At 38.2% G+C, this 12114-nt stretch overlaps 1 protein-coding gene across 4 annotated transcripts in view; it reads left to right on the top strand.

Moving 5' to 3' along the window:
- Positions 1-12114, top strand: part of LOC146003212 (MYCBP-associated protein-like) — a 64578-nt gene that overhangs the window by 23454 nt on the left and 29010 nt on the right. For all 4 annotated transcript variants that reach the window (XR_014443811.1, XR_014443813.1, XR_014443812.1 and 1 more), the window contains 3 exons: positions 1918-2181; positions 4363-4555; positions 5634-5821. Coding sequence is in view for 1 of the 4 variants with exons in the window: in XM_083141386.1 (XP_082997512.1) it covers positions 1918-2181; positions 4363-4555; positions 5634-5821 (645 nt within the window). In the remaining 3 variants the exon portion in view is untranslated. The remainder of the gene's footprint in view (positions 1-1917; positions 2182-4362; positions 4556-5633; positions 5822-12114) is intronic.

The following is a 12114-nucleotide window of genomic DNA, read 5'->3' as shown; positions in this document are numbered from 1 at the left end:
ATGTCTTTCTTGCATTATTTCTTCAAGACTGCCAAGAAGCACCTGCAGGGGGACACAAAGGGGCAATTGCCACCCTCGATATCAAATTTTGTACAAATGAAAATACATTTTGTAAAATTTTCTTGCTCACTTCGCTCGCAGTGTCTCCTTTTCTTACAGTCTTGTCAAGTTCAGAGCCGTAGCTAGGGAGCGGCGGGAGTTGGCCCTGGGAGCCGAACGATCTAAATTGAAGAAAATTGTCAAAGAGAATGCCATGGTGCCCCATGAAATTTTTTGTGCCATATTAAATCAACATTATTTTCAGTTTGCAAAAATTTGGATTTCAAAATTTTCTTGCTCCCTTCGCTTGAAATTTTATTGCTTTTCTGTAATGCATTGAAAATTACCAGAGAGAGAAGTTATAACTACTAAATACTTCAGACTCTTGCTGCTAAACAGTTTTGTCTTAAATGCATGAACACAATTGTTGGGAGGAAAAGGAACGTGGCACATTTCAGTGAAAATTTATGTATTTGTTATGGTACCTCTACGTTGCTGCATTACACACACACACACATTATATTTATATATATATATATATACACGTACATACTCCCCCATCAATGCAATGAAACTAAAACAGTGAGATAAAATGAAGTTTTTCTTTCATGACTGAACTTTCATCAGGGCTTTTGCCCCCCCCCCCCCCTAATCAGAGGGTCTGCGCACGCCTATGGTTGTGTTGCTTATTGCTTGTCACATTCGTGTGAAATTCCTGTATTGCATGTCATCTGTTGCTTGTTACTCATCACTTCGATACAGAAGCTACCTTGCCACAACACTACTCACTACATGTTCATATCTAGCTTCAGTTTTATTCCAAATATTCATATCAACCTTGTTCTTTCCTCAGAGTTGAAAAGTTTTCTAGCAAGACATGACAACATATAACACTTGAAAGAAATAGTTTAAAAGGTAAAGAAACTTGCTCCAAGATCATGCTGAAGTGGTCAATTATTTCCTTATTTCTTGAATTTTGAACAAAGTGACAAAAATGTTGTAAATTATCAACTTTTTTGTATATGTAATAGGGATGGGCCGATATGAAATTTTGGCCGATACCGATAAAGTAACCAGTAATTTTACTGATAAACCAATACACCAATATGCCTATATCAGCCGATACCAATAGAGTTCCGATTAATCGGTCCCATCCCTAATATGTAATGTTGTCTTCCTACCCCTTGAGGATAAGTCTGATGACGTTAATGAATGATTAGATGAATCCAAAACCTTCAGAGGAGAGATTGTGATTCGTCGAACATTCATCATGTTCAAGCACTGAGCTGGCAAGGCTGTAACTAACTTTCAGACAATAAATACACTTAATTAAATTACTAACTTTTTTCTTCAAAAAGTTCACCACTTGGGAACTTGTTGCTTCACTGCATGGCTGGCTTCTGATTCCTGTCATTTTCCTGCATGCAGCTAGAAGCACTGGTGTAGCCAGTTCATCTACGTTTGCTGCGTGTGCTTAGTTTCAGTTGCTGCAGTAGAAGGAGCCAAATGTGATGTGCCTAGCCACTGTTAATGTTTAGTTCATGCGGAAAGTGCATAATTGCGTTCGTCTCTTTGATTTTGGTCAGGGACCCCGAAGCTAATAGAACCTTTAAAAGTAAGTATCGCTGAAAAGTTAGTAAGTTGTTTACAGGTATTTATTATGCAATGTCGTATTGTATTCCCCAAACTTCCAGACAATAAGAGATACAATTCACACCAATATTGAACTGATTTCGACACAGGTATAACTTTTCATAGTTTGGAAAATTGAACTTCTTGCTTGGAATGAAAGGTACTTTTGATAAATACATGTATGAGAGTGATCTAACATTCCAACTTAACTAATATCCATGTAACACATTCTCAATGATCTTTCAGGATATGGAGGAACTTTGTGTAGTAGGGAAGGCTCCATCAAAACCGGGAACTGAACTGCTTAGTCAGCTTCTCGAATCAGGAAAATTAACCATACCAGAAATTGTAATTACTAGACCAGAAGCAGAAACTGGCTGCAAAAGCAGGGTGTGTGAAAGTTGCTCGGAGATATCATGTGGCAATTTAGATCCAAATCACTGTGCTCGTTTGAAATTCAATGATAAATTTCTTGAATGGGACTGTAACAGATTGAAGAATACAGAAGAGGTACACATTATGTTATTTTTAATATTTCAACCAGCTTATATTAGTTACAAATATATCAGTGACATTTCAGATTTTTTGAAGATTACTGTATTTTGTAGTGCAAGTAATTTGCTATTTAACATTTTGGAGCCTAAGGCCATTTTCACATTTTGATGCCCGAGCCGATTTTGAGCAAAATTCAGAGTTTCAATTAAATGAGTGTAGATCGGAGGCTAATTGCCCTAGAGAGATGAATGATATACCATTGTACGCGGAATGAACCAGAGATTCAGACTATATAAAATTTGTGCAAATTCGGCGTATATGTGGCGGGGAGGGGAATCCCCCAAAATCATTTTTTTTAAGCTTCGGATTTCAGCGAAATGCAGGGTTACATTGAAATGACTATAGCTCAGAGGCTAATTGCCCTAGAGAGATGAATGATATACCGTTCTTGCAGCTACTTCCAAATTCTATTTTTAGACAATGCAGGGCAGAGCGCCTCGAACTTCCATTCTTATGACGCAGTTTCAACAACCCCTCTTCCCCCTCCCCCAACCCTCACCCCCCTGCTTGCACCCACAAGGAAAACATTCCTTTTGACATTTGGTACCGATAAACAAACTTCCTTCGAATGCAGTTTCCAGGAGTGAGGGAAACGCATTGCTTTAGAACAATAAAGCCGACCTTCCTTTGTCAGCAAAATTTTTCCCTTCAAAATAGATGCAAAAAAGAAGTAGCCTTTTTCCCGCCATTTTCATGAAAAAAAAAAAACGTGCAACAATCATTTCTGTTAAATACATGTGTTAACAACAATATGAAAAAAGAAAACTGGAATTCTAGCCAAAAATAGCGAAGTTATAACTCTCGATCGAGACGATCGGGCGGCACCAAAAGGTTTTTGGTTTTTCATAAATCATTTCCTGGTAAGACTAAATTTGTCTATGAAAGCTAAATGATTGTCATTGGAAAGATGCAGAGCAGACTTTTGAAATGCATAAGTATGCTTATTGTGATTTGACATATAAACATTTACCCAGGGCCAGATTTAATTTGTTGCTGTCCCTAGGCCAGTGTAAAGAGATCACCTCTGCCATACTTTTGTGAAGATGCTCTGGATTGTTCATGTTGTTGCATTATAGGGAAGAGAAATCAGTTTTTTTTCCTGTCCAATTGCTTCCAGATAAAAGTACACTTTACCTGAATCAAAATATTTCGTAACAATTTCTATTAAGTGTTAGAATTTACAAATATACAGCTACATTCAACATAAATTTATAATATAGTTGAAGTACTGCATTATCTGATTCATCACTTTTTATTAGGTCTTCCCAGTTATGAATAGGGTCTCCCCTACGCTGCGGTGGTAGCGTCGTCACCTTGTAATCAAGGGGTCCCGGGTTCGATACTGGGTGGAGGCACATAGTGGTTCGGATCCCACTTTAAACTGTAGGTCCAGTTCCAATTAGCCTTACTGTGCATAAAGTGGACTTAAAATACCAACTAAATCAATAAATCAAATCCCAGTTATGAATGTCGGATAATGGATATTGTATAATTAATTTCGAGAAAAAGCACCTTCATTTTAGCTTTTTGTTTAATTAATATTTTGTTTATTTTCAAGTTGTAATTTTCCACACTGACTTCCACTAAATTATACATGAATTGCATTGGACAGTTTAGCCACCCCCAAATTCATGCACACCTAGGCCTGGGCCTACTAGAAATAGGCCTAAATCTGACCCTGCATTTATCTGATGAAAATTTGAAATTACCAAGTATGATTTTTTTAAAAGTATACTACCTCTACTGAATAGCCACGATTGAAAAGAAATGAGATTTTTTTTAAAAAATAGATTTTCTAAAATTGATATTTGTGGTTATTGTGAGATTCTTGTACAGATAACAGATACAGTACTTCATTGTTGTTTGTGTGTATTTTGTAATTTATAAGTACGAAATGCATTAAAAGTTTATTGTGGGATGCTGATATTGAACAAACTTGTGTTGATATTTGCAATAGTTTTAAATGTATTATTTACTTACTAAAAAAGTTTTAATACCAACCACTTCTATTTTATATTCTTGTTTACCATAAACTATTTCTCTCCTTTTCTTATATGTTTTTAATTCATAGCTTAATACAATCGTAGAAATATAATTTTTAATACTACAAAATAAATAACTCAATTTTCTTTTAAGAAAAATGTCACTCTGTTATTGGAACTAATATTTGAGACTGATGAAGGTAGAAGATGCACAAAAGATGTAGTATTTGAAAATGTTGGAACATGTGCAATTAAGTTTTGGTGGGTTACGAAAATAGTAAATCCAGCATTTCCTTTTGCAAAGAGCCATAAGTATGAGTCACCATTCTTCTTTGATAAAAATACCAGTGAGTATTTTCTTGGTTTGTACATAAGAAAATTGTTCACAAATTCATAGAACACAATTTGCAAGCAGATGTAGATATTTGAGAACTGAAAAGAAAGTTGTGGTAGTGAATGAACAGTGCCAATGTTTTAATTTCACATAACAATAGAAATTACTAGATTTATACTTTGCTAATTTTTCACATTAATACCACATTAATCACATGTAACCAATTTTTTGGCAACCTGACTTTGGTACAAGAAGCCTCCAAATTAAAGCTTGACTGCATTTTGAAAAGGAGTAGTGGTCTTGGGTCTAAAAGTCAGACAAAGAAACTAATATTCTTGGTGAGATTTTGACCACAAATCCCCAAAGAAAAACAAAGAGGTCTGACTGCCACACGGGAAACCCAAGTTTGATTCTCAGGGTGGGTGGGTGATCTAAGGTTGGAATTTTTTGGGCCTTGTCCATGCATAAAACTGCTCTGGGGCTCACCCAGCCTCAAATCAACAGGCACCTGGGGGTAACGTAAGCCAGATTCTGGTGCTGATCACTTCATCTCCACATCCCCTAAATGTGCCTTCATGGCACAGTGCTATATGCACGGAGAACTTGACCTTTACCTTTAGGACCTCTCTGATGGTATGGTGGTAACACTGTGTTACCTCGCAATAAAGAGATCCCAGGTTTGATACCCAGTGGAGCCACATTGTATAGTGGTTCAGATCCCATTTTTAACTGTAGTTGCAGTCCTAATTAGCCTATTTGAGTATAAAGTGGACTTAAACTTTGGCAAAGGACTTTTCCTGTTCAGAATTTAGTTTAGGTCCTCACTTAGCTAATGATTAGTGTTCAATTTTGTAACAAATAAGTTTAAATTATAATCATTAATGTAAACAATGCTGGAATAATGGAGAACAATAGGAAGTATAGTTACACAGCCATGAATTTTAGTTATTAAAAAACAGTGCAGTTGAAATATAAAATATGAATAAGTATGTGTAGTCTGTGTAAAAATGTAGTTATTTCTGTTTCTTTTTTTATCATCTTTGTTACTTCATACTGATATTATTATTACAATTGGTTCATCTATCCTGCAGATGTTATTTTGCCTGGCCAAATACAACATTTTGAGGTCCACTTCAAGTCTGATATTTCTGGTATCTTCGAAGCAATAATGATTTTATGCACTGAACCAAAGTTGAATCAAAATGATGAATTGCAAGTGCTGTTGTGGGCTGTTGCAAATCCTTTAGATGAATGTAAAGAAGTGCGAGAAGAACTACAGGTATTGCTTCATTTTTCAATTTGGGCATGGCTTTTTCGTGTGAAAGCTCTTTTAAGAGAGCTGTTTGTTTTATGATTGATTGATTGATTTGGTGTTTTAAGTCCACTTTGTGTTCTAAAGTACATGAGAATAAATTGAAAAGATATTTGGAGCCCAGGATAGGCAATAATATGTAATTTTACTACCTAGAATGGCAAGATCTCAGAAGTTTTGTATGAGTAAATAAGAATTCTCCCATTTTATGTATTTAAATTATTGTAGATTCTCTGGTGTATGTTGCCTGTATTATAGTGAGAATGAATGGTTTATGTTTGTAAACTTGTACTTGTACCAGTTTGTTTCCTTTTTTCTTTTTGAATATTTACAAGCGATGGAGTTGGAGGGATGACATGCGCAAATGCTTATAACTATTACGAAACCTCGCTCTAAAGCTTGAATCTTTGTTGTGTATGGAGAGTATGTTTGAAATGTGAATTCTGAGATAAGATATGTGTAACTAGGAGTACACTATGTGCTGGATAATTGTATTTTTGGGGGAGGGGTTGTTTTGTAAGGCCATAGTGTACAATAACTCATTGGTTACGTATTGAAGATGCAATATACATGTGACTAAGGTAGGGTATGCCATTGGCTAGGCTTCTGCGCTGGGTGAGCGAGGAGTTTGGTGTGGGAGATCCTTGCCGACTGGGGGAGACGTAGGACTAACTGGACACAGGCTGAGTATACTGTTTTTCCGTTTATTACCCTTTTTGGGCCTGAATGGCCTGGTGGAATTTGCCTAACGTTTATATAGTTATTTCAACCTCTTGAAAATGCTAAAGAAGAAATTTAATTTTTTAAGGGTAGATTGCTCCGGGTCATGTAGGCTATGGGGGTTTTGGGCGGTGTTGCAGTTGACTCGTATAGCCATTACATACTGACTTTTGACTATTTAAATGGATGGACTGATACAATTTAATGGGGAGATTATACACGGTTATTATTGTTGAATAAACTAAAATGTTGTTGTTCTGTGTTTAGATGGGTTGTGAATGAACCTTGTGATACATATATAAATGTGGAAAGTATAATCTGATTTGTTAATAAATATTATGGTTGAATGAATATTAAGCTTTACATTAAATAGTTTAATTACCTACTGAATGATAATTAACTTCCACTGCACCGATAATATAATCCACCTCTCACTTCTTTATTATTTATAAAGGGGAAATAAGAGACGTACAGGATTATAACAGTAAGGCAAATCGGGACTGGTCCTACAGTTTAAAGTGGGATCCGAACCACTATGTGCCTCCCACCGGGTATTGAACCTGGGACTCCTTGATTACAAGGCGACAACGCTACCACTGCGCCATCGGCGAGGCCCCTGTTTGTTTTACTATATATCACTATTATTTGTTGGAGTGCAAAGGGACAAACCCCAAAATGAAATGTCAAGAATATGCATTAATTTATTTCATGTTCCATATTACATGTGTATGTGCATGTCATATTTCAAGTAATTAGCTTTGTTTAATGGGACTTGCTGTGCCTACCAGGGATGCCATTAGGAATGTGTAACGCATGTAACCGCACAGGGCCACAGAAGTCAGTAAGATTTTTACTACCTTTTTAATCAGTGGCGAAGCGTGACAGTTTTATGTAGTCATTGTAAGGCTTGCCAAACGTCATGGTCAGTCTTTCAACTGGGATATACATGACAATTAGGTCCCACGAGGTTAACCAAATTACCCTAAACTTGTAAATTTTAATAAACCTTAAAATTTGCAGAGATGGCAAATGGCCCTCCTTGCTGCCCTCACTCCCAGTTAAGGCTATGACCAATCTGTAAAAATAACGTATTAATAATGACATGTTTAAGTCTATACTTCTTTAATTTAAAAGGCTTGTAGTTTTCACAGGGCCTAACATTTCCTAATGGTGGCCCTGGTGCTCACCACTGACCACTCATCACCTCATGACAAGCTGCTTCATAGGCCTTGGCTTTCAAAGGATGTTACACCATGGAGTTACTTTCAGAATTATTCCTCTTGTAGTTTACAGTTGCTACAAGCGTTTGAACACATTTTTGAAGTAACCTCTTTGGAGAACACAATCTCCCTTGTGTAGGTGTAAATTGTGCTTTTAGAGTGATTCTCAGCAACATACACAACCATACATTTTTGAATCCTTGTCCCTCGGTTCAAAGCTTGCAGTACTTGAAGTTCTGTGGATGCTAGTTTAGGCAATAGACAGGTACTTCTTCAAATTATAACTTAACGCTTATTTTCTTTTAGATATATATAGGTTTATTCATATTATATTTACTTAAGTTAATTCTTGGCCGTTATTCGCAAAATCCCCATTTCAGTGTGCCCTGTCCCCCTTCCCAAAGAGAGTGTGTGTAGACTCATGTAGCCACCGACTTCACAAGTAAAAAAAAATATAACCTTCAGTACCAAAAAAGGTGGCTGAAGGTATGTGTACCCGGTTTCCCACATGAGATGTACTATTGAATTAAATGTGAAAGAAAAAGATCAAGTGGTATTAAAAGAAAGAAAGAAAGTTAGAGTTCCCGCCGATTCATAGTATCAAGAAAATTGTCCCTTTCGTCCTATAGAGAAAAGACACCTCTTTACCTCGCCGTATTACACCAAACATCTGAGGGCGGCTGCTCTCTTCCCTTCCTTTATATAGGCCCCGTTAATCACCTAACCGTTACTGGAAACTTTCCGCTGGTCGGCTGTCCAGCAACACACCTAGCTATCCAACTGCCAAGAATACGCATGTACATGAATACATAGACATCCACAACATTACCAAACAAATGACATTAAAACCCAACCGATCCAATTAGATTAATTAATTAAACATATAAAATAAAAAGGATCAAGTAATGATCACATCATTACATAGTCCCCCCTTCCTGAGGAGAGGAAAATGAAAGTTCTGTAACCTAGAAAAATAATAATAATACACACAAAATACTTGTCCCCAGTTTCTGTTCACTTAACAGTTCATTGGAAGTTCACGCAATATGCAGGCGATATGGAGAAATTCTGATCTGCTTGGAATCAAACATTTTCATCATCTGTTTCCACATTCTGGAATTGAAAATGCTTTGATTATCAGTGGAGATTCTCGGGTAGAATCCATGGATCGAGAATATATCCAGTAATTGTTCTAGCACAGATTTCCAGTCACAATGCGAAGAGGGCACAAGATAGTAAATCTACTAAAACTATCGACACATACTAGAACGTATTGGAAATTTCCCTTTTTCGAACGAACAACTGGTCCCAGAATGTCACAGTACAAGTTCTTGCCCACTTCTGTTTCTTTATTACTTGCCATGAAGCCTTGCTTCTTAGTTGTGTCCTCTTTAAATACACAGCATGATTGGCACGACTTACAGTATTAAATAACATCTTTTGTTAGGCCTAGCCACGTGTATTGTTCTCTGACCTTTGCTCAAGTTTTCAATCTTCCAGGGTGAGAAGCGAATGCTATCATGCAACGACATAAGAATTTGCGCACGTAGAGAAAGAGGTTCCCATATTTTCCCCGTTCCTTTCTCTTTGTACTTTTCTGCTGGCAAATCTCTCCTAAGGATTCCATCTTTGTCGAAGTACGAAGATTTGGCCAGTGTCTTCAACTTTTCCTTGTACTTCTTTGTTCCTTCCACCTCCTCGTTTCTAACAGTCTTCACTAAGTCTGCAAGAAATTCATCTTTCATTTGCTCGGAAATGATTGAAGTGGTGTCCAGAAGCCTGCTCGGATCCAGCAGTTCATGTTCTTCATTCCCCTCAGCCACGGAGAAAGGCAACAATGAAAAGCCCTGCATCTTCTCACTTTTAGAGAGACGAACCTTGGGTAGTTTGATCCCCCGAAGCAAATTTTCTCGTCGTTTCTTCTTTATTTGCTTCGCACTTTGTATAGTAGCACTGAGGTCAGCAACTGGTTTCTGTGCAATATCTGACGAATCGATCACAACTCCGTCTTCCATCTCGAATTTTACGTAACCGTCATCATTTTCATCTTCCAGGGGGAATGTTTCCTGCACTGCCGGCAACCCGTTGTACTCAGACTGATGAGTGTTGCATACTTCATTTCTCGATAGAAAGTCTACCAGATTTAGCTCTCCTTTCACATATTTGATGAGCAGAGGATATCGCTAGAGACGAGCGGTCCACCTTTACATCTTTGCGCTCTTGTTCTCAGTACTGAAGATCATGGTCAACGCACTGTGGTCCGTGTAAACTTCCACTGCCGGTGCATGGCAGATGTATTTGTCGAAAGTCTCGACTGCAAGGAGCAAAGCGAGGAATTCTTTGTGCGTTGTGCTGTAGTTCTTCTGGGTCTGTGAGAACTTTTTACTTCCAAAGGATACAACATGCAGTTTCCCTCCTTGGTCCCTCTGTCCTAGTAAGAAACCGGTGACGAACAACTCATTCAGTACGGGAATGTACAGAGAAACGTTATTCTTTACATCTTCTTTCAGTTTGGTCAGGCACTCTTCATAAACATCCGTCCACCGAAAACGAACTCCCTTGCGTAACATGTCAGTGAGAGGACTCGTCAACTCTGACATGTGGCTAATGTGACCTTTCAGAAATCCAAAGAATCCTAAGATGCTCTGGAGTTGCTTCACATTCTTCGGAGCCCTTATCTGGTCCAAATACTCAATCTTGGATGGGTGGCACTTCACTTGCTTGTGAGAAATTCTGAAACCCAGGTAATCTACTTCTGAAGTGAAAAGTTGCAACTTTGATGGTGAAAGTGTTAAGTTCGCCTTGTGCATTCTCTCCAAAACCTCCTTCAGCGTGAGGAACAATTCTTCCTCCGTTTCACCATAAACCAAAATGTCATCGTAAAATGCAATGCATGAGACACCCTGCAGCTCTCCAAGGACAATATTCATCAGTTTCGCCAGCGTGTTACGAATCATGCTCAATCCATAGGGACATCTCAAATAGCGAAAGATTCCTCGTGAAGTGTTGAAAGCTGTGTATTGGCATGTTTTCTTCCAATAAAAGCTGGCCAAAAGCGTTTACCAAACCTAATTTACAGAAATATCTAGCCTTGCCTAATTTACTCAAAGATTCAAACATATCCGGGACTTCATTCCTAGATTTTTTTGTTACTGCATTTGTCTTTCGAGGATCAAGGATCACCTTGTATTTATCCTCCTTCTTGATTAACAACGATGAATTAATGTAATTAGATTTGCAGGGCTCAATGAAACCCCCAGCTAACAGCTCATCATTACAGTTGCCCATTATTTCCTGCTTTTCTGGAGTCAAAATATGAAGCTTAGAATAGAATGGTGTCCTATCGGTTAGTTCTATTTTGTGCTGTAAGATGTGTGTAACGTCAGGTTCTTCAGAAAAGACGTTACTGTAGATGTTTAAAATATCTGCTAAATTCTTCTTTACTTCTGGTAAACATTCTGCATGCTCAATCATTTCTGCTATTTCGGGACGTGTTTGGCAATATCCCATTGTCGTAGTTCTTGCATCAGATGTTTCACGTTTTCCCATCGTCGCGGTTACCACAGCTTCAGCCTCCACAGTCGACGTTATACCCTGCATAATCGGAAGACCCTTCCCTGCTTCCCTCTTCTCCACAAAAAACAAATAGATGATGTCACTGTCTGCAAAGCTGTAGCCTCCCTCTCTCAAGTGCAGAGATAATCCGGCTTGCCTTATGAACCCACGACCTGCGATGAATCCCTTGAAACAATCGCACAAAATGACGAATTTATGCCTAAGTTTCATCCCATTCAAATGTACAGTAAGATACATTTCCCCACATGATTGTACAGAGCCTACTGCCAAAGAAATATTAATACGTTTATTGTCAATCTTATTTCCTTGTTTTTCCAGTTCTTTTGCGATCTGAAAATTTACAGTACTCACAGAGGCTCCTGTGTCTATGAATAGGAAGAAGTCCTTTCCATTGATTTTACAGGGGACTAACGGCTCTGTTGCCAGAAGTGAAATTCCTGCAGTTGCGTATCTCCCTACTCCCCCCATTTGTTTTTCTTCCACGCAGCACCTGCTACAATGGAGGTGTCGCTCTGTTCCAGCCTAATGAGTTTTTTTTGGGGGCTTTGTAGTCAAGACCGTCACACCGAAAACAACGGATCCCTCTTCTCTTCGTCGGTTCTTCTGCTCTCAACGGGGTCCCAACATTCCCAGAGAACCTTAGGCGGTTGACCAGTCCAGGATTTATGGCACTCATTGATACTTCTGTCCTCACGCTGTCGAAGAGGTTTGTTGCCCCCCGCGGCTGCTAATTGCTTCGTGCCA

This window comes from Lepisma saccharinum, chromosome 1 (assembly GCF_977018435.1).
Source record: "Lepisma saccharinum chromosome 1, izLepSacc3.1, whole genome shotgun sequence".
Classification (NCBI taxonomy): Eukaryota; Metazoa; Arthropoda; class Insecta; order Zygentoma; family Lepismatidae; genus Lepisma; species Lepisma saccharinum.
Note: the sequence above shows the minus strand (reverse complement) of the source record. Positions and strands in the feature narration are given on the sequence as shown.